At 38.1% G+C, this 24358-nt stretch overlaps 1 protein-coding gene across 1 annotated transcript in view; it reads right to left on the reverse strand.

Annotated features, from left to right (window-relative positions):
- Window positions 1-9554, reverse strand: part of rhpn2 (rhophilin, Rho GTPase binding protein 2) — a 105001-nt gene extending 95447 nt beyond the window's left edge. The window contains exon 1 of the mRNA XM_028810056.2: window positions 9355-9554. Within this exon, the coding sequence (XP_028665889.2) occupies window positions 9355-9423 (69 nt within the window). The 5' untranslated portion in view covers window positions 9424-9554. The remainder of the gene's footprint in view (window positions 1-9354) is intronic.
- Between the last annotated feature and the right edge of the window lie 14804 nt (window positions 9555-24358).

A 24358-nucleotide genomic window follows, 5' to 3' on the forward strand; every position in this document is an offset into this window, starting at 1 on the left:
CACTGAAATTCAAAATAAAATGACAGGGCATATAAATACTGGAAAAAAAAATATTTGCATAAAACACTAAATAAAAATATTGAAAACACAAAGCTTTCACTTAGAATAAGAAACAACAAACTAAAATAAAAATATAAAATACACAAAATACTACAAGAAAACCCTGAACAAATAACAATTTGTGATACAAATACAAATCATCTTGAGCACCTGGAAACAGAGGGAAACTGAAAGAGTCTGTTAATGCCTTCCTGAATAATTGAGTTTTTAGTAGATTAAACACTAGAATTACCAGAGTCTACGAAAAAACTCGTAGATCCGGCCCACCTTAAAACCGTTCTCACCTCTCTTTTGTCTTCTAAATGTGCCGATTAAGACGAGCAGCCGGCTATTCCATCCCCCACCGTCGCAGAACGTTCACTAAGTTTTCCCAGCTCATGCCTTGTTTGATTATCTGGGTGTGACTGAACTGCTGGAGTTTTAGAATGGAAATAATAGATCGCTATTTGGAATACATGCATTTCATGCGTGTTCCGTTTCTACAGTAATCTGTGTAAACACATTGCTAAAACATAAACTTTTTCATATTTTAGTAATAAATGTTACAAAATGTAGGCATAAACTATAGAATATGTGAAGCCTGAAGTCCAAACATCAAATAAACACTTTCACAAAAGGTTCAAGGATGATACAACAGCTTCCGTGGCTTAACGCTACGGTTTGCTGACTTGGACCATAGCTGCCCTACCGTGCTACAGAGACGTGAGTTCGATTCTCAGCTTTGAAGAAAGTGTTTTTTTTTTCCTCAAACAGACATTAAATTTATAAATTGGTATGCACTGTAAATCGTTAACTTTAAAATGTCAATCGCGGTTATTTCTGTTGATTAATTCATGCTTTTTTACTTAGAGTCAGAACAGGAGCTTTTTCAGCTTATTCAGCTTCTGATCTGACTCAAACAGCGCCAGAATAACTTCACATCCGATCTGACGCTGTTCGTTTTCAAATAATATTGCATTACTTCGACGATGTTTTCTGATTGGTACTATTCGCGTCATAAAATGATTTCTTCAAAACGTCACATATATTTGTCTCTTTCTTTTTTTAAAATGTGCGTTGTAGCACTCAGCAACTGGCCACCTGCAGGTTCTTGCGCGCACTGAATAAGACAACGCTATATGCAATCATCAGATTCAAATGTTAACAGTTATATAGCACAGAATGGAAATCAGCAGTTCTTAGCATTCCACCTCGCAAGCTGTCATATCAACCGCCTACTGTAACTTGCTTTCTTTTTTCTTCGGTTATAGTCTTGAATAAAAGTGCACTTGTTTTGTTATACTTTTACATCAACATATGTTCCTGTGTTTGAGCTACATGGGCATACTCAAAAAATACACGTGTAATGCCACGAAAAGTGCATGCAGACACTTCAGTTCGCAAGCACTGGTACGACAATGCAGCCACAAGTACACTGCAGAGCTTTAGCGTGTCTTTATGTGAAAACAGCAGTATCAGATGGGGAGTGTCTGATGATTGCATATAGCGCTCAAGTTACTGCTCTTTACTATGCTTTCCTCTGCATGTCCTGGAGTACAAAAGAAACAGCATACAGCAACACGTGAGGACTGGCAATATTGGGGGAAAAAAACACGCGGTCGTATGTATCGTGATACACTGCAGAACTATAGCGCGTCTTTATGTGAAAACAGCAGTGTCAGATGGGGTAGGGAAGGATCCTGAACGCGACTGAGACAATGAAAAGTGAATTTAAAAAAAAAAATAAAGCTAACCTTTACAAATATCATAAATTACACCGGCTGTTACAGACTGAAATCAAAAGTATCTTTTTATTCTAAAATAGTGAAAATAAGAACACTTCTCAAAATGGAGTTGTGCAGGATCGAACTCATAACCTTCTGATTCCTAGTCAGCGACTGATACTGTTGCGCCACGGAAGCAGTAATAGCTATTGCGTGTCAATGTCACACACTAAGGCGGCTTTTTTGGCGGTGGCTTTTTTTTTGTACCTTTTGTGAAAGTGTTTCTTTGATATTTGGACTTCAGGCTTCATACATTATATAGTTTATGCCTACATTTTGTCATTTGCTACTAGAATATATAAAACGTTTCTGTTTTAACAATGTGTTTACAAAGATTGCTATAGAAATGCAACACATATGAAATGCGTGTGTTCCAAATAACAATCTATTATTTCTACTCTAAAACTCAACTTCACTCCCAGATAATCAATCAAGGCATGAGCTGGGAAAAGCTCGTTTACGTTCTAAGTTGTTGGGGGGATGGAATAGCCAGCTGCTGGCAGCATGTCTTTATCAGTACATTTAGATGACAAAAGACGCTGGCGGAGAGGTGAGAACGGTTTTAAGAAGCGATTTAAGGTGGGCCGGATCTACGAGTTTTTTCGTAGGCTCTGGTAATTCTAATGTTAAAAAGAATGAACTATGCAAGCTGATGTTATTAAGTTATGAGGGTTGTTTCAAAGTTTGGGTGCCATAAAGCTGAAGGCTCTGTCACCAATAGAGCGCTGGTTAGTTTGGAGCACAAAGAGACTGCCAGAAACAGTGGAACTTAGTGGGCAAATAGGAACACAGTGATGGAGGAGCTTACTGAGGTAGCCCAGTGCAAGGCCACTTAAAGCTTTATAGGTTAGTAACAGAACTTCATATTCAATCCAATATGACACAGGAAGCCAGTAAAGGTGGAGCAGGATGGATGTTACATGCTCGCTGTTGCAGGTATATGCAAGGACTCTTGCAGCAGAATTTTGAACCTACTGGAGCTGTGACAGAAGATCAGAACAGGTACTTGCCGGTAGGGAGTTACAGTAGTCAATGTAGGAAGTAATAAAAGCATGGACAAGTTTCACAGTTTTACAATAGAAGAGGAATGAGCAAACAAGAGATATGTTGCAGAGGTGGAAGTAAGAAAGATTCCTATTTTATTAATTTTATTGTAATCATTCATACAAATCAATCAATTTTTACAAAAAAAATAGGATTGAAAAACAAGTCGACCCCCACCCCTGAGAGAGAGAGCATGGCCAACAGGGTAAAACTTAAGACTTGTAAACATACCTAAACTGATGAGTTTAATAGGCCAGTAGAGATGAATGGAGAGAAAAAAGAAATGCGGAGATAATTACTTCCTTGGTGCTTTAAGAGCTTATACTAAAATTTTATTGATTATATCCTGCCAGGTTTTTAAAAAAATTCTGTACAGATCCTCCAACTGAATATTTGATTTTTTCCAATTTCAAATACAGTAATCCCTCGCTATATCGCGCTTCGCCTTTCGCGGCTTCACTCCATCGCGGATTTTATATGTAAGCATATTTAAATATATATCGTGGATTTTTCGCTGCTTCGCGGGTTTCTGCGGACAATGGGTCTTTTAATTTCTGGTACATGCTTCCTCAGTTGGTTTGCCCAGTTGATTTCATACAAGGGACGCTATTGGCAGATGGCTGAGAAGCTACCCAGCTTACTTTTCTCTGTCTCTTGCGCTGACTTTCTCTGATCCTGACGTAGGGGGATTGAGCAGGGGGGGCTGTTCACACACCTAGACGATACGGACGCTCGTCTAAAAATGCTGAAAGATTATCTTCACGTTGCTATCTTTTGTGCAGCTGCTTCCTGAAACGACATGCTGCTCGGTGCTTTGCATACTTAAAAGCACGAAGGGCACGTATTGATTTTTTTATCTGTCTCTCTCTCTCTCTGCTCCTGACGGAGGGGGTGTGAGCTGCCGCCTTCAACAGCTTTGTGCCGCGGTGCTTCGCATACTTAAAAGCCAAACAGCCCTATTGATTTGTTTGCTCCTTTGAAGAGGAAGATATGTTTGCATTCTTTTAATTGTGAGACTGAACTGTCATCTCTGTCTTGTCATGGAGCACAGTTTAAACTTTTGAAAAAGAGACAAACGTTTGTTTGCAGTGTTTGAATAACGTTCCTGTCTCTCTACAACCTCCTGTGTTTCTGCGCAAATCTGTGACCCAAGCATGACAACATAAAAATAACCATATAAACATATGGTTTCTACTTTGCGGATTTTCTTATTTCGCGGGTGGCTCTGGAACGCAACCCCCGCGATGGAGGAGGGATTACTGTAGTATAAAACATTGGTTACCCACTGACTTAAAAGGAGAGTTAGGATTCTTCCAGTTTGGTAAAATAAGTCTGCGTGCCAAAAGTGTAGTGAATGCAATCACAGTTTGTTTGTCCTTCTCCACTTTAAACCCATCTGGAAGAACACCAAACACAGCTGTTAATGGGTTAGGAGGGATTGTGACACCAAGGCTGTCTGAGAGGCACTTAAAAATTTTGGTCCAAAATGATGTTAATTTGGCACAGGCCCAAAACATGTGACCCAGTGAGGCTGGGACTTGACTGCAGCGTTTGCAGGTTGGATCTTGCCCTGGAAACATTTTGGACAGTTTTAGGTGAGAGAGATGTGCTCGATATATAATCTTGAGTTGAATAATTGCGTGCTTTGTGCATATGGAGGTCGAGTGAATTCTCTGCATTGCTACTTTCCACTCCCTTTCTGATATATTGATTAAGAGATCTTTTTCCCATTGTCCTCTTGGATCTTTGAAAGGGAGGGACTGTAAAATAATTTTATATATTGCAGAGATGGTGTCTAAGTCCTTGAAATTGAGCAATATTTTTTCCAGCATGGACGAGGGTGAAAATCAGGCAGGTTCCGTTTAACAAAGTTCCTAATTTGAAGATAGTGAAAGAAATGTGTAGCTGGAAAGTTAAATTTGGAATGTAATTGTTCGTAGGATGCAAAGATGTTGTCTATATAAAGATCTCTGAGCAATTTAATCCCAAATTTTTTCCAGATATTAAAAACTGCATATGTTTGTGAGGGTTGAAAGAGGTGGTTCTCTTGCAGAGGTGCCACAGATAAAAGCTTCTCCATCTTAAAATGCTTTCTACATTGGTTCCATATTCTGAGTGAGTGAAGCACAAAGAAAGGAAGATTCTTAATGTGATTTGAGTAGAATAAGAAGAATAAAAAATGACACCAATATCTATTGCCAAAGACGTTACATCTGTTAATATCATCACCAACTGAATAATTGAAAAGGAGCTTATTTTCTTAAACTGAGCTTTAGTGCCAATTAGCATGACATTACCTTTGTTATAGTTTAATTTTAAAGAGTTATGTCATATCCATGTTTTAATTTCACTGAGGTAAAGTTGTGAACTGAGAAAACTTTGAAGAGCTTCCACTTTAAATTCTGAAATAGAGGAGTATTTTTCTTATAAAAATGATAACCCCGTACAAACCTAAGAATAACATGGCCAAGGGGGAAGCATGTAAATACAGAACAGAGGAGGATCGCGGGCAGAGCCTTGAGGAACTCCTTGAGTGACAGGTGCTTAACTGGACCTACTTTTGACAAGATTAACAAAATTCTCCTGATCAGTCAGATAGGACTTGAAGCAGTGTAAGGCAGTGCCAAAGATACCTAGAATGTTATCCATTCTGGAGAGAAGAATAACATGCTTGACAGTATCATATCCTGCACTAAGGTCTAACATGATTAATACAGTGCATCCAGAAAGTATTCACAGCACATCACTTTTCCACATTTTGTTATGTTACAGCCTTATTCCGAAATGGATTAAATTTGCTCAATACTTTGTTGATGCACCTCAAGTCTTGTTGAATATGATGCCACAAGCTTGGCACACCTATCCTTAGCAAGTTTTCCCCATTCCTCTTTGCAGCACCTCTCAAGCTCCATCAGGTTGGATGGGAAGCATCAGTGCACAGGCATTTTAAGACCTCTCCAGAGATGTTCAATCGGATTCAAGTCTGGGCTCTGGCTGGGCCACTCAAGGACATTCACAGAGCTGTCCTGAAGCCACTCCTTTGATATCTTGTCTGTGTGCTTAGGGTCGTTGTCCTGCTGAAAGATGAACCGTCGCCCCAGTCTGAGGTCAAGAGCGCTCTGGAGCAGGTTTTCATCCAGGATGTCTCTGTACATTGCTGCAGTCATCTTTCCCTTTATCCTGACTAGTCTCCCAGTTCCTGCCGCTGAAAAACATCCCCACAGCACGATGCTGCCACCACCATGCTTCACTGTAGGGATGGTGCCAGGTTTCCTCCAAACGTGACACCTGGCATTCACACCTAACAGTTCAATCTTTGTCTCATCAGACCAGAGAATTTTCTTTCTCATGGCCTGAGAGTCCTTCAGGTGCCTTTTGGCAAACTCCAGGCGGGCTGCCATGTGCCTTTTGCTAAGGAGTGGCTTCCGTCTGGCCACTCTACCATCAGGCCTGATTGGTAGATTGCTGCAAAGATGGCTGTCTTTCTGGAAGGTTCTCTTCTCTCCACAGAGGACCTCTGGAGCTCTGACAGAGTGACCATCGGGTTCTTGGTCACCTCCCTGACTAAGGCCCTTCTCCCCCGATCGCTCAGTTTAGATGGCCGGCCAGCTCTAGGAAGAGTCCTGGTGGTTTCGAACTTCTTCCACTTATGGATGATGGAGGCCACTGTGCTCATTGGGACCTTCAAAGCAGCAGAAATTTTTCTGTAACCTTCTCCAGATATGTGCCTCGAGACACTCCTGTCTCGGAGGTCTACAGACAATTCCTTTGATTTCATGCTTGGTTTGTGCTCTGACATGAACTGTCAACTGTGGGACCTTATATAGACAGGTGTGTGCCTTTCCAAATCATGTCCAGTCAACTGAATTTACCACAGGTGGACTCCAACTAAGCTGCAGAAACAGGATGATCAGGGGAAACAGGATGCACCTGAGCTCAATTTCGAGCTTCACGGCAAAGGCTGTGAATACTTATGTACATGTGCTTTCTCAATTTTTTTATTTTTAATAAATTTGCAAAAACCTCAAGTAAACTTTTTTCATGTTGTCATTATGGGGTGTTGTGTGTAGAATTCTGAGGAAAAAAATGAATTTAATCCATTTTGGAATAAGGCTGTAACATAACAAAATGTGGAAAAAGTGATGCGCTGTGAATACTTTCTGGATGCACTGTATATTGGTTTGCCCAGGGTCTGCTGCCATCAACAAATCATTACTCAAAGCAGAGCAATTTCACAGCTGTGTAGTGCACTGAAACCAGACTGAAAGGGTTCCACCAGTAAGACTGCAGGAGAAGAAAAATGCGGGGCTAATTATATTACTGAGTGACATGCCTGAAAGCCTATAGTACAAAGCTTATGACAAAAATAAATGACTAGTGAACCAGAATTTGTGGGCCAATTTGTATGAAACACAGTATGGGAGATTAGTATGATTGGATATGCAAACAATTAGCTTTGCATATTTGCCAAATTTTCTGCCACTGCTAAAGAGCCATGCACCCGGGATTATTAAAAAAAAAAAAAGCTACATTCAGTGTCTCAAGACATTTTCAGTACAACAAATCTGCTTTATCACCAGCATGACGAACAAGAAAAAAAACCTATTTTTCTTTTATTATAAGGTTTCCAAATAGCAGTTATTATTAATGCATTTTACTTGTATTGCACCTTTCCCATGCTCAATAATTTCACCTTGTACGTGAAACTTGACAAACTGTTTCAATGTGTCTGTGAAGGTAGCTCACTCATAGATTAGCATGGACAAGTTCTTGCATACAAGCCTTTATTTATAGGATTATTGCTGTGCTTGTCAATTTTAAACAAGCTGTTTAGATAACTTGACTTAGCTTTCTGTGTTAAGTGGCCATGTGTGTGTGATTTCAGGTTTGGGGTAAATGCAATGGGCTGGTGCACCATCCTGGGATGGTTCTTGTACCTGATGTTCCTGGGTTAAGCTCCATCTCTGGCACAAGCCAGAACTAAAGTTGGTTATTTGGAGTATATTTTTTGCTAAATTCTGTGTATTTGTTTATTGAGTTTTTTGCAAGTTAGGCTCATTTCGTTTATTTATAGGTTTCTTGGGAGTATCCAGTATAATCGATAGTTCTTTAAGGTTTTTAAAGTTCAAACATGCAGTCTCCCCAGATGTAAGCTGAGTTTTCTACAGGTTGCCTAAAGATATGCATATTAGGTTAACAAGCAATAGTATGATTTACTGTGGGCGTGCCGTGTTACTGGCAATCATGTTCAAGCTTTGTTACTGTCGACTCCTACTCCTTATTACTACGAGACTCCTAATGGAAAAATCGGGTTAAGAAAATTGATTGATGTCCTCATATTATGCTAAATCCGTGGGAAGAAACGCAGTGAGGGCAACCTCCAAATAACTGCTAAAATAACGTGAAACGTCACCTTTTCAAAAATGTTGTGGCTTTAACACTACCCTCTAATACAACTCCACTCATACTGTCATTAATAGTAAATATATATTAAGATGTGTCCGGGAATAAGACACAGGTATCAGTAACCTGATTTTTAACAATGGGTAATCCAAAAGCAATGTAGTGCGAGATGAACCACCCTTTACCTGTCACACCCACAGAAACATTGAGCAGATAGCTCCAGAAATATCTGGCATTTACTCAGTCTGGGGCGCCGCGGCTGAGTCAGAGGTAGGTTCAATCGGTTCGGGCAGTATCATACTTCTTCGCTCACCACGCCCTGTAGTTCTATGCTACTGAAAGATAACGTGGTTTTTCAACCTCTCCGCCCGCCTGTTGCTAAATTTAATCATGAATACCTCGCATCTTAAACACATTCTTAAAATCTTTTAACTTGTATTTGTTCTCGTCATCGGCGACTAGAATGGAGCACGAATCAGGCTGTACACTATTCATGTACAGTGCACGTACAGAAACTTTACATTACATTTTTACAATGTGTTGATGTTTCAGAAAAGACCAGATGCAGTTTCTAGAAAAAACGCACCTGTTCAAACACCTGTTTTAATATGGCCGCGAAGTAATGAAACAAACGAGTCACGCTCTCTTAAGGTGTGCCAAATTGTTATAAGAAAGTAAAGACCAACTAGGTCGACGATGAAGCGAAAGGAAGATTATGGGACGTAAACAAACGACACCTCTAACTTAAAATATCATCGCTTGTTCCACCTATTCTTTTAAATATTTTACTGTATAATACAAAACATTTTTGTAAAATAAACTAACCTACTTAAACAGCTGCTATTTTTTTTCTCCCATGTGGTGATTCGCTAACTGCACTAGTTTAAGTTAACACGTTTGTCAAAAAAAGAAAGAAAAAAGTTATTAATATCATAAATACCGTTTTATATCCAATCTAAAGATAAAATACAAAATGTATTTAATATCGCTATAGCGCACTTAGAAATTAACGCGAGACTGGGAGGAATCACCAATCCGAGACCAAAAATCCAAACTTCTGTCAGTCGAGAACATTAAATCGTACCTTTTTAAAGTAGCCATTTTCTTTCATGCCACTCTCCTGACATCCATGATGCGCAACAGTGTCCGTCATACCCGTCTGAAATCCGTAAAAAAAATATATGCGTATTATAAATGTACTACAGTTACAGCGTCAATAATCAAAGACTTCGTTTTCTATATAAGGCACAACCCCAGAATTGCTAAGAAGCCGTTCTCTCAGCACCGCCTCACTTTCATGACGTCATATGTTCCGCCCCTAGAGGACAACACCTGCTTCTGTTCAGTCCCTGCCCTTTACTGTTGCTATAAAACTATTGGTCCTTTTGTTACATAAGTCTTAATGTAATGGGAAACTGGTTACTTAGGTAAAATCAAAGTAATTGAAAGCAGCAGTTTAAGAATTGTGATGCAATGATTAGCAGTGCTGCCTCACCGTTTCAAGGTCTTTGGTTTAATTCCTGACCTAGGCACTATCTGTATATGTGTAGTGCTAGGTTAAAATGTGACCTTCCAAATGAGCAGACTGTATGTATGTTGCATGCTGCATTGCTTTGAGCTGGAAGTACAACTGTACTGGTGGCTGGATGTAACCATTTTCAATTCTTTATCTCAAATGTAAAATGTACGTTCACTTTATCACTGATTTTGTAGTATTGCTTGGAGAAGCAGACACAGATGTAAGTAAATGTGCAAATTATTGAAAATCTTCAATAATAAAGTCTTCAATATTAGGTGACAAGCAGAAAAAATAGAATGAAAATATTTCATTTCATTTCATTTGTTTTCATTCTCTTCATTCCGCACTGGTACAGTATGTGAAAAAGCAAGCAAATAAAAATCTAACTACACATACAGTACCAACCATGAAAGACAGAAATACAAGGGACTACCTAAATACCTCATGAATTCCTAAATACTATGTAGTGTTGTTATGTCTCATCATTGTTCTTAATTTTCTATTTGCATAATATGCATTGAGTTGGAACATTCTGCTATATTTTAAAAATTAGAGTTCATAATAATTTTATAATATTCAACACTATATTCAATAGAGCTTTATACCCTTTATAACCTATTGTGACTATATTAAATACCAATATTGTTGAACTTCTGCAGTGGTTTGGCACCCTGCCTGGGATTGGTTCCTGCCTTGTGCCCTGTGTTGGCTGGGATTGGCTCCAGCGGACCCCCATGACCCTGTGTTCGGATTCAGCGGGTTGGAAAATGGATGGATGGATATTGTTGAACTTGTTTTAGTTATTTACTCTGTCTACATCAGTTCATCATATTTCTGCATTTTCTTAAATATAAAATTCTGATAATCAGGCTTCACATCTTCAGATAATTCTTATAAAGAATACTTAAAGCATCCTAATTAGTAAGGATGACAAAACAATATATGCTGTTTGTTCTTTTGCATCTATACTTAGGATATGAACCAACAGAGTATAGCAACATTAATGTCATTCAATTTCTGCTTTATTCTTGCAGTGAAACTGTCCTGATACAGACTATGTAATCATCTGAGTATACAAATATGCTGTTTTTCAATTAATGTGTTTACTATTGGCAGGTAACAATTTGCAGGTCTCCTGAAGTGATTTCCTTTCACTTAAATAATGTAAGCTTTAAGTAATGGCACAATTGTTCAGTTGATTAAATAACTCAATTAGTGAGACAGGTAAAAGATAAGGGTAAAACTGAATAGAAAATGCACTAAACCCATCTGCAATTGTTGATATTATTTAATTGCACAGTACATGATCCAAAAAATATACATTCTATTTTTCAATGGAAGTTAACTTTACAAGAGTAAATCTGAAATTAATTGAACTGAGCATTGAAAAACCTAACCAAATTATCATCAATACATTTTCTCAATACAATTTTGAAGGGAGGAAGAACCCATTAGACACAAGGCAGGAATCAGCCCTGGACAAGGTGCTTGTTTATTACAGGGCACAACAAATGCACTATTAGACCAATTTAGAGATATGAGTTCACCTGTAACACTCATCTGTGAATATTCAGAAAAACAAAAGGGAGCATTGAGCAAACTCTATCCAGACAGACTTTGAACACTGTCTATTGGAACTGCTGCCCCAAAAAATAATTATAATAATAATAAAACAAGGAAATGCTGTAAATATGTTTCATAAGTACTCTACTTGGTTTTTACTTCCCTTAAAGTTAAAATATGAACATGCTACAATGTACTTATAATAATGTGATGCACAAAGTGGGCATAGGTAGCTCCAAGTTTAGAACATTAGAACAATTTAGACAAGAACAGGCCATTTAGCACAACAAAGCTCGCTAATCCTATCTACCTAATTCCTCTATAAAAGCATCGTCTAGTTTTGAAAGTTCCTAAATTCCTTCTGTCTACCACACTACTCGGCAGCTTATTCCACCTGTTTGTAGTTCTCTGTGTAAAGAAAAGCGTACTAATATTTGTGTGAAATTTTCCCTTAACAAGTTTTCAATCATGTCCCCATGTTCTTGTTAAACTCATTTTAAAATAACAAACTTGATCCACTGTACTAATTCCCTTCATAATTTTAAACACTTCAATCATGTCTCCTCTTAACCTTCTTTTGCTTAAATTGTAAAGGCTCAGCTCTTTTAATCGTTCTTCAAAATTCATCCCCTGTAGCCATGGAATCATCCTAGTCGATCTTCTCTGGACTTTTTCCAGCGCTGCTATGTCCTTTTTGTAGCCTGGAGACCAAAACTATACACAGTACTTCAGATGAGGCCTCACCAGTGCATTATAAAAAGCATTATCTGATTGCAGATTTAGAGGGATAGGCACATTTTCATAGCTGATGATTTAAGGGAAGATATTTATTTTTGTGCATTTTATTCAAAATGCTTCTTTTCAAATGTTTAAAATGCACAAAAATCTAATTCACTTATTGTTTAATTAGTGATTTTACTACTTTTTTAGTATTTACGTTAAACATCCATCCATCCATTATCCAACCCGCTATATCCTAACTACAGGGTCACGGGGGTCCACTGGAGCCAATCCCAGCCAACACAGGGCGCAAGGCAGGAAACAAACCCTGGGCAGGGTGCCAGCCCACCACAGGGCACACACACACACCAAGCACATACTAGGGACAATTTAGAATCGCCAATGCACCTAACCTGCATGTCTTTGGACTGCGGGAGGAAACCAGAGTACTCGGAGGAAACCCATGCAGACACAGGAAGAACATGCAAACTCCGCGCAGGGCGGACCCGTGAAGCGAAGTTTATTAATGTACATATTTTTGTTCAAACAACAAATAAAAAATTGTCTGAAATATTGACATGGACCCTCTAATAATGAGCCCCATAATCTTTATTTTCTAAGGGTTACATAGTGCATGAGGACTATGATTTTCACTTAAATTATTGGTATTTTAACTTAAGTTCTTAAGCCACAAGACACAGTAAAACATTAAAAACATTATAGGTTAAACTAGACTAAGCCAGTCTGTTCAATAAAACGTTTCCTATGCAGGTTTGATGCCTTGTTGCTACAGTGTTGTAAAAGAGAATGGCAAAAGTTTTATTATGGCAATATGAAAGTATGATAACAATTATACATTATTTAAAGATGAGACATAAAACCATCTCTTCTTGAGGTCTACCTTTTGTCAAAAACAATGTTATGTGGTTTGGAGCCTAATCTGTATGCAGTGAACGTAAGGCAGGAGCCAGTCTTGGATAGGGCAACAATCCATTGCAAATCAAAACTATTAAAACATTCAGTATCATTACCTCAGTATGTCAGAGTGCATGACTAGAAATTGCAGGACATGAAAAAATTACACTACTCTATGATAACTTTCCTGCACAGTTTCACATTTCCAATGTACAGTATTGTGAGTTTGCACCCTTTTTGGCAGCTAACAATGTGGTGCCTAAAAGACCTGGTGTTGTATGAATAATTTCCAGGTATGGTGAGTTCAGCCAAAATGTCTGCTTTTTTTTTCTTTTTTCTATTCTGTCATGGTACATGAAACACAAGACATCAGGAACATGTATCTCTCTTCCATTTGTGAGTACCAAAATAAACAACTTTCTTATTCTTTGTAATTGCATCATATGCACTGTACTTTCAGCTGAGCGCTCATTGGTTTTCATCTCTTGCATACATAAACATATAAAACAATGACTTAAAAGAAAATCAAATCTTTTTGATTTTTGTCTAGGTGTGTTGCTGACTAGTACCACTGAGTAACTATGTATGCCAGACTACATGACTTGTGCCTTTCTGTAGCTTGTTAAGAATATGTAAATGAATTCTGTGACTGAAAATCGCTGGAAAAGACATGAAATGTGACATGGCCTTTAAGGCTTGCGTATTAGTTTTTTTTTTCATTTTTTTTGACCTGACAAAGAATAAGTGCTCATCTGGAAGTAAAAATATATAATGCATATAATACAGCAATGAAGAATGAGGAATGCAGGTACTATGGATCATACAAACAGAAGAGAGGCACGTCTACCTGATGTCTTGTGTTTTACTTCCCATGATAGAATGGAAGAAAGGAAAAAAGGCAGAGATTGCAGCTATACTCACTGCACCTGTAAACCTATAAAGCATGTGGCCTAGAAGGAAATCAGTGGAATGTAACAATATATTAAGTAAAAATCATAAATATAGAAAACATCCCCCTACCACAGCCCACCCTACAAACCACCCAGCCATTTACTTCACACATACCCTGAAAAGCAACAGAAAAGAACAATAAAGCTCATTTAACTGTTATTGGTATTTTTAAAACTGATTTAATTGTGACTATAAACTTCTAATTTTAAAGAAACAAAAATTGCTCAATTCAATCTGCTTAAGCCTTTCTACAATTTTGGGCTATGTATTTGTTATCGGCTTAGAGCTAATACAGTCCTAAGGGCCAATGAATAGCCTCTATGAGCACATTTTTAAAATTGTGCAACTTTTTTGGTTTATTTGCATTTAAATGCACATCTTATATCTTCTTACTGCATAAAGCATTCTGTAATGCCATGTGGCACAGGACAGTGGGTGGTAAAGTGTGGATTTGAATCCCATGCCCAGTTGCTGTCTATGAGAATTTGTACTTTCTCTTGTAGGTGTATTTTCTTTTCTTGATACTCTGCTTTTGTCCCACATTCCAAGTTCGATATATGTTAGATTAATTGGCTCTTTGGGTGGGCCTTGCAGTGGACTGACATCTTATGAAGGGCTGGTTTCTGCTTTGCGTACCTAATATTGAGATGATAGACTCTTTACCCTCAGAGTCCTGAAAATGATTAAGCAGGTTTGAGAATGTTATACCATTCTGTAATACATACATTATAGCTCAGAAGAGTACAATACAATTCCATCTACCGGTAAGGAGTCAGTGCTGCAAGTCAGAAAATTATTGCAAATAGTCAGAAATATTTCTATTATTTTCCAAAATAACTTTGGTAAATGAGTAAAGATCCCTGAAATGTAATTTGGATTTAGTGGGTGAGGATGGTTTGACGGATGCTGTCAAACTGCACGTACATTGATTGCAACCTTCCAGTAGTTATTGTAATAAGCTAAATGGCTACTTTGAAGTAGGCGTCTTGGAAAAATGTCTTCTTTTTTGCCATCTTTTTCAATTTACCTGTGGCATATTTCAACTGTTTTTTGGCAAAAAAATCTTTTAATGCAAGTCATAGATATCAGTAATGCATTAAAATATCTGGAAAAGCAGAAGGAACAATCATCCAGATTTAAAATTGACACATTTCTATGCATTTATTTACACGTATGTGATCTCTGGCATTAAACTTCACCAGAAAGATAAAAGACTTCGTAGCACATATGGCACAATGTTAAAAGAACATGTTTTTCTTCTCCTGACAAGGGCAGTAAGAGGATATCTTCTTTTCGTGTGCTGGTTGCCACATACTCATTTTACATACCATCTTTCAAAACCTGTTCACCAAGTCTCACAAAATGTGGGAACCTTTGTTATAGCAATGTTGACAAGTAAAACAACGATTTGACAGCAGAAACAAGCATTATTTATGGATTTTTACTTCACTCTGAATTAAAAAATGCTGCTAAGCTGCTTGACTTTGATATTGCTGATTAATGTGCCATAGAGTATATAATATATTTTATGTATTATGTGACATGTTAACAAAAGAAGAACTTGATATCTTGCTAAAGCAAATTGCACAGATGACTGCACTGTCATAAACAGATCTAAACTGATGAAAGTTACAAAGTGCAATTAAAAACTAGAAGAATCAAAGATTACTGTTTTTTTTAAATAGCTTGTTAACTGCCTTTTTAAAGTGTACTGTAATTACCAAAATAAAACTGAAAAGAGAATAAAGTCTGAAAGAATTAGTAGAGAAATATAGTATATAACTTGAAATATTGTGAAGTCTGCCCTTAGAGGATTTCTTGTCTTGTTGATCTGAGGTTACCAGCATGGACAAGTAATGTGGGATATTCCAATTAAAAGCTTTGAAAATTAGCAGTCAGCACAAATTGTGTAGTAGAATGCTTATTGTACTTGGTCTTTTTAAAAATTCTGGCAGAAGCTTTTTGATCTTGTTGTAATATGTCACCATGTTTAGCAAGAAGACCATTAAGATCTGAACCACAGTAATCCATCGGGGAGATGATAAGGGCATGGCAGATTAATTCGGCATCAAAGGTGGTGGAAAAATGAATGCTGCAGAGGTGTAATTTAAAAATGCTCAGAGTGCTTTGAAGTAAATAAATTCCAACCTCTTCCTTAAATAAATTCATTATTACTTCCTTTGTTGGCAAAGACAGAGGTTGAGGAAAGTTGAAGGGGTTGATCATATGACAATGATACAGAAATTGTCCTTTTTGGGTTAAATTTCCTGATAATAGTGGGGACTACTGCTATACAGAAATGTTACATTAGATGCAACTTCTCAAATGCTTTTTTAAAGTACAGTATAATACATCACAATTGAAGGGATCAGTTTCAAGATTGTTTTGTGGTATAGTGTGGGAAAAAGTCATTTGTGTACAGTTCCTACTCAGACTTGCAGGGAATGGGATTGAGCATGCTTGGCACAAAATAAATGATAAACTGCAGTCATTTACAATATTAATCCATTTGATTAAAAATTTCTTTTAAACAAAAAATTGGAGTCGCAAATTTTGGATCCAGGTCATTCAGCTTGATTCTCATGAAAATTATTTTAATTTATTGTGACTTTATACTTCCAAATCTTCATGGTTTCTATTACATGTTTGCTAAAAAATTGCATATATTTTCCTACCATAGCTCAAAATATCCACAGCCTGAAGCCTAATCTCTGAAATGTACATGTTTAGAATAACTATTACGTCAGGTTATATGAGAAATAGCATATCTGAATTACACCTTCTATGATGGAGATATATACCGGTAAGTTAAACAGAAAAGAAGAGATGACATATCTCTGAGAATAAAATGTATATGTTATATATTTTCCTATATTTATATACGAAAATATAACAAAACACTACTCTCAGAGTCAAAATGATCATCAGATGGTATCCAGTAACTCATTTTATAGATTAAGAAACAAGAATGCTAAAACCTTTTATTCAGTTTTGAAATTAAATGTGCTCTTATGCGCATGTGCATAGGAAACAGCTTAAAGGCTTGGGTGATAGTAATTCTCTGCTGAGTTAGGAGATGGCTTTGTACAATAACAATCTCTCTTCTCCTCACTCTGCAGAAAGGGAGACTGACACCTTTCCATCTCAGATATCACTTCTGGGGCCAGTCCACATGGACCAACCTCTTCCTTCCAGAAAGCTTGATATTCAGTAGAGCCACCATTTTTGGCAGTCAAACTAAGATGGAAGTCACAGGATGACTTGTTTTTGCATAATTACACACATTTCTTTTGAATTTATTCTTTCTTTTTCAATTATATGGGGCTGGCCGCAAGGTGTCCCAAAACTTCAGCCTTGTCCTGTTCATCTTTTACAATACAAAATGAAATTGTTTTTGTTGAGAATAAAGACTACATTATTAGTGGAAACAGAATTTTGCATCAGAATTTACCAAATTTTAAAATGATAACTGATATTAATGATTTCTAGAATAGAGATATACAGTATAAAAGTTAACAGTAAGGTGCAGTCTTTTTACAATGTCTGGAAGCCTAAATGTTAATTAGAAAGGGAAAGTCATGATTAGTAAAATGATAAATATGCGGAACACATTATTCTTGAAGAAGGGTCCTTGTCTCAGCCTTCATATACAATGAAACTCCATGGAGACCTAAAGTAAACAAAACAGTACATTTATTAAAACAACAAAATTACCCAGAAAGGATGAATAGAAGTAGAACGCAAAATACAAAGCAAACAGATTATAAATAAAAACATACTGAACCTCTTTGCCTGACTGTACAGGTATTGTGTCTCCTGTCTAAGTGGAATGGTGGCTCAAGCTCTTGTACATGTCAGAAGCATGCTGAAGCTAATCCTTTTCTCCCCCACCTCAACCTCCCCCCCCAAAAACTTAGCAACCTGATACTGCCCTCTTCCTTCCACTATTTTTGTGTTTACTTAAAAATCTACTATCTGCTATTTTATACTCAAAACTTCTTTCCACAGTTAGCCTCCTTTAAACCTCATGATCTGGCCAAACCCTAGAATCACTTCCACAGTTATAGGAGCATACCGGTCTTTGTTACAGGGACAACAATATAGAATTTTGTAAAGGACAGCCGGGTCCCATGCCCGGCAGGGACGCCTCTGCTACATCTGTTCCGGGGGAGCAGCCATGGACTGTTCAATACCTCCCCCGGGACGCTTCGTGGCACCCTCCCTGGCAGCCAATGATTCCCCAACCCGGCGCATGGCTCCATGGGAGATGGAGTCCTCCACAGCCTGGTTGGGGGCTCGGAGGGCTGCCAGGGGGAGCTGCGTGGAGTCAGCAGCCTGGCTGGTCATACCTTCAGCTCCACCCGGAAGGGCAATTAGGACCAGGTGGCCAAGCACCTGGACCGCTTCCGGGTGGGATATAAAAAGGGCCAGCCACCACCACTCAGAGAGCCAGAGTTGGGAGGAAGGAGAACGAAGCCTGAGGAGGAGTGGTGGTGCTGAGGTGGATAGAGTATTTGTGAGTTTATTTGGGACTGTGTTGGGCCTGTGGGACACGGGGAAGGCGTACTCCACGGCTGAAGAGAAATAAAAAGTATTTATTTAAGTACGTGCCTCTGCCTGAGTCTGTGCCGGGTCGGGCGCTATATAGCGCCTTTTACAAATTTAGTTTAGCATTCTATAATGTATATACATCCCTGGCCCTTATGTTGTTGTTAAAAGGCCAGATTTCCCTTTCCATGTGGTAGCTTGGATCCTTTGTTTATAAAGAGGTAGCAGAAGGTTTTTCACCGTCTTGCTTTACTCCCTGCTCTTACACTTTCTCTAAGGAGAGGACCAAGGTGCCCCTCACATTTGCTGAGTTGCATAGATACAGGAAGCATTGTTCTGAGAGGACTACAGCACCATGACTGGAGGAAGCAAAACATCCAAAGCATTTGACTGGTACTGTTATAAAGATGATTGTTTCTGTTGCTTAAAACAGCAGAGTGAAGAAAGGGGGAGAGATAGAGAGTAGTCTTTTAGACAGTCATTTGAAAGGTTGCAGATATTTGGACAAAAGCCAATTACAACTCTGTTTTGGCATTGGTGCTCCATACTGGACCTGCTAGAAGGCTATTAGCCAGAAACCTAATATTTTTTATCTTATTCCCTAATTCACTCATTAATTGACCCACTAAATCAACGTTATGTCCTCAAGGACTACAGATGCACAGGGATTAAGACAACAACCAACCTTAACAGAAAGCTTTCAAAAAGACAAAAATAACAGTAGAGAAAATGAAAATCTTGGAACTTTATTTTGTAACACCATCAATGTTTTTTGAGAAATGGCCTTACTTTGTTATGCTGCAAACACATAAGCTAATAAATACATACATAAGTCAATTACTGCATTACACTTTTGTTTTGGTGGATCATTTGTTGATTAGTCTGTTGCTGGGGAGAAACATTGAGCCCTGTAGAGAAATAATGACAAAATAAGATTTAACATAATTATCTTTAAACATCCATTTTCCAACCCGCTGAATCCGAACACAGGGTCACGGGGGTCTGCTGGAGCCAATCCAAGCCAACACAGGGCTCAAGGCAGGAACCAATCCCGGGCAGGGTGCCAACCCACCGCAGGACACACACAAACACACACTAGGGCCAATTTAGAATCGCCAGTCCACCAAACCGGAGCGCCCGGAGGAAACCCACGCAGACACGGGGAGAACATGCAAACTCCATGCAGGGAGGACCTGGGAAGCGAACCCATGTCCCCAGGTCTCCCAACTGCGAGGCAGCAGCACTACCCACTGTGCCACCCTATCTTTAAACATGTATACTATATTTTACATGATCTTTTAGTGAAGTTGAACTTTTAACTCACTTATCACTCCCTCTCTTTCTTATGAATTTGTGTAAAATGAAAGATTGCAAATCTGTTTTTTTGATTAGCACTTCTAAATTGGTCCTTTATGTGTGCACTGTGATGAACTGGTACCCCATTCAGGGTTATTTTCTGTCTTGCGACTGATGCTGTTAGGATATGCTGTGGCTCCTGCAACCCAGTACCTTATGTATTTCCAATATTCATGCATGATTTAAGTGTGCACAGTGTGGTATGTAATAGATATAGATACTCTTTAATTGTATTTCAACGCAAGAAATTGCATTAAGCGTATCATGGAAAATTGGAAAAAAATGTGATTGTAATGATTAAGTTGAATTTGCTATATTTTAAGAATACTTTTATTTTTTGTAGAACATTGCCATGCGCTGCACCTACCCTTAGTACATAAATTCCAATGAATAACGATAATAATAATAATAATAACAAGAAGAAGAAGAAGAATCTTTCAACAGCAGTAGCATAGTTGGCACATCCACTGCACATTGAGACTTTGAATGCACTGTTAAAGACTGATTTAATGCAAAGCACAGTATAGGAATCTCCCAAAATGACATATACCTGTATTTAAACTTGTATAAAACATTGCAAATATCATCCTCCATTCTTCACTACTGTGATTGATGACACTTTTGATATTTACTCTTAAAAAGTTTTGCATTGGTGGTTTTTCAGTGGGAGACTCCTTGATGTTATTGAGTGGAAAGTGATATTGTCTCTTTTGCCTGTGTAGGCTTGGTGAGACTAAACTGTATTCACAGGTAAATGTTTGAAGATGATTATTATACTTTGTTTTTTATTTATTTTTATGTTATGTTAGGCTAAGTTAATTTACTCCAGGGACCTAAATTAGGTGTATGTGTATGTGTTTATAAATTATGGGGCTTGTCTAGTACCAGGGTCCTCACCTTATGCTTTAGCAGGAACCCAGGTACATGACGTATTAAGACAGGGAGTCAATGTGACAATAAGGGAGTTAGATATGCAGGTATGACAAGTAAAAAGGTGTATTTATTGCAAAAGAAATCAATGTTTAATAATCGCAATATCAAAAATGTAAACAAATACTTTACTAAGTAAATAAGATGAAGAAAAAAAGAATGTTCTTTAAAAGCACAAAAAATTGCAACCACTATACGGCACAAACCCATTAAAAAAAAGGGGGAATGGGGAAGCTGGCTTGTCCTTGCCAAGCAGGAATAGCTGTTCACTTGCCTCTAAATCACCCTGCAACTTCTTTAGCCCCACACATCTCTTAGTCTGGTCCGAACTGAACTGACTAGGCTGGCAAATAGACTGACTTTTATCCTTGGTCACCTGACCTGAATTCGACACCCTTCTCTCCTCAGTCATTCACTGAAACTAAATGTTGTCTATGTGTTGTCACACACGTGTGCATGAGTAGCAGCTAAAGGGCTCAAATGAGGGTAATTCCGTGCCAGACCAGGGGGTGGTGGAGTGCACTAATCCTTTCTCTCTTTCATCTGCAGACCAGTTATGGGATATTCCGCCTGACCCCAATAATGTCACTTCTGGTCCCTGAATCTGATGATGTCACTTCGCGCCTAACCCAATGACATCACTTCCTCTGCCTTTCCATAAAACCAGTAAAGCCATCTTTACCTCCTTCAAATCAGTTCTGTTCTGGACTTGAATCTGTACGCAATTGTGCTTTTAATTTACTAATTTGCAGCCAGGTTTCAAGTATATGGGAAGCTGCCCCAAACCTTTTCAGGTTCTTGTCTATTCATTTTGATAGTGTATTGTGCCACATGCATGCACATGTAGCACATGAAGCAGACTCCCTGCTGCACCTTAAATTCAATATCTGCCTTGTTTACCTGCGCCCTGTGCCCTTCGCTTTCCAGTCACCTTCTCTAAAGCACTGCTATTTTAATACTTGATAGCCACACCTGAAAAACACCAGGATGACACATAACAGGTAACAGGCACTTGTCTCACTTCAAGGCCTGTCTAAAGGAAACACGTGCTTCCTTGTCCACTTCAAGCCGAACAACACTTGACTGTTCCCCATGTGCACCTGGAGAATAAAATAGTAAATAGATTCCTTTTCTTTTTATTAAAGTGACAGTGTCTGCAAAGAACTGTATAGAAATATGGTATCACTCTTTTAAAGTGTTATATAAACTTAGACTTTGTTAGCCAAACTGTTTAAGTACAGATCTGCCGTTATAAAGCTGTGCTTACACTGCAGTTTGATTCCAGTTTTCCACTCACATATGTGACACTGATCAGAACCTTTTAAAGAAGTATGAACAGCAAACTAAACACATGGAATATAAATTTTTCAGCTTCTATTCAGATCATATTCGTGTGTGGTAATAAATCTGATACAAACATATGTGACTTGAATGTGATCTGCATTTGAATGCTTGAATTAGAATTGTCTGAGTTACACTCTTCAATTGGACATTCCAAAGATCAAGTCCTGGGAGCAGCTAGACACAGCATGGCATTACAACATAGTGTAAGGCTTTCCAAAATTCGTAGGTGAATAAAAACACTTCCAATTTGCCTGTTCGATTGTGTGTGGTACTCTGGCTGTTGCCACTCAGCTGTGTATTTTTTCTTTTAGGAGTGCACCACAGGTGCATATTTTTCTGAGATAGCCTTGCAGAGAGACACCAACATAAGTAATTGAATACCCCCTCAACATTCTGAGTTTGTCAAACCTGTTACGTGTTGGACAGGGTTCCTTCCCTGGCTTATGTTTTTTGCCTTTTCCACTAATTTTTCAGTTTAAATTATTTAGTATGATTATTTCTGTTAAAGTGATCTGTTCATTTGTTATTTAGTCAATATGTTTAATGTATTATTGTTTTTGTGATGTTTATGTACCGTTTCTTTAAATGTCTTTATGTTCCTTGTGTTTTGTGGGCAGTTTGCCAGGAGGCGGGACCACCTGCCAATAAGCCCTATCAAGGATGATGCGTAATGCATTCTCACTGCTGTGGTTTTTTACTCTTTTGCTTCTGTTTTTGGGATTCTGATTTCTGCATAGCGTTTTGGGACTTGGTTACTATGTATTGCCTTTTCAGGCAAATCCTTCTTGTTTTTTTGGCTCTTTTGAACTTTTGTTCTGTGTTTTCCCTTTTCTGGAATAAATCTTCTATTTATAAAGATTCTTTGTTTACCGAATTCTTCCACAGAGGACAGTTACAGTCATCCTCCTAGTGGTGGGATTGGGAATATATTTTTAGAGCATTCATATACAGTACCTAACATTCAAAGCCAAAGTCCATTTCACCTTGTGTAGATTGATGTCAGCAGTTGGAGTAGGCAGTTAGGCTGCCTGGGAGTAAGCCTTACGGGGGTAGACTAGTGGTGGGTCTGGCATCCTTTGTGGTTCTGTTTTGGAGGCTTCACACCATTTGTGCCATTTTTTGTGTATGAATTACAACAAAACCACTATTATACACCAAACTCTTCCATATTTCGCTTCCAAAATTATTGTCTCTAGTCTCAGCGAGTCCACAGATTTCTACACAGGCACAACTGCAATTATTCTGCTGTGATTTTCTTTGCTATTACTCTTCTTTGCTATCATGAGCTGACATATTCACAGACACCCTGCTGTGAAACCTGTGATTCTTATGTATCTATTCAAGGCTATGTGCATTTTTTGCTTTATTGCTGTTTTTGTTAATTTGAGTTATTTTTTTTCATGTCTACATGTTTTTGTAATTGTATACTATCACTTTAAATGTAGTTATGTTTCTTGATGTTTGTGATTGGAGCCCCCTGGAGGTTGGTCCACCCTAAAATCATCACTTTCAAACATTTGCTCAGGGTTTCAAATTGACCCAGCAGGCTCAGGAGTTGGGAATCATTCATTTGTAGGAGTTTCAGTGAATATTGTATTTTCTGTAATAGGTTTTCCGGATTTTTGATTATATCTCACTATGTTTTAGAATTCTAATTTTGAATATCATATTGGGTCTTCAGTATAGTGGATTGGCTTTTATGCAACTCCATTGTGGCTCTTTTTGCTCTTTTGAGCCTTTCTTTGCATTGTTGCTATTTTTATTAATACATCTTTCATTTATATTCTTTGTTTTCTCTACAAGCTGAGGGTTTATGGTAATTCTTCCTCATGTAGGGTTTTGTTATAGTTTTGATGATATTTACAGTTGTTTTTCCAGATCTTCATTTTGAACCTGTTACAGTTAAAGCGGGCTTTGTAGTATTTGGAGCCTAGCTGAGTTAATGTGAGGATGTATTGGACAGACCAATGAAGATTCTGGGTGTCTTGCAAGAAACTTAATTTCATGACAGAAATAAGAAGCACAGCAGCAAGAAAGGTGTTTTGTTCATGGCTGTCACATCTATCTGACAAATTTGCTTCTATAAATTCTGTGCATGTGAGGCTCATACAGGATATATATCTATATACAGTCATTTTAGATTTATATCACTTGCAAAATCCATTTGAACAATCAAAAAAGTTGCTTTTAGCTGCAGAATGAACTTAGTATCCTGTAGCAACATATATAGCAGAGTTAAGCA

The sequence above is a fragment of the Erpetoichthys calabaricus genome, chromosome 9 (genome assembly GCF_900747795.2).
Source record: "Erpetoichthys calabaricus chromosome 9, fErpCal1.3, whole genome shotgun sequence".
Taxonomy (NCBI): domain Eukaryota; kingdom Metazoa; phylum Chordata; class Cladistia; order Polypteriformes; family Polypteridae; genus Erpetoichthys; species Erpetoichthys calabaricus.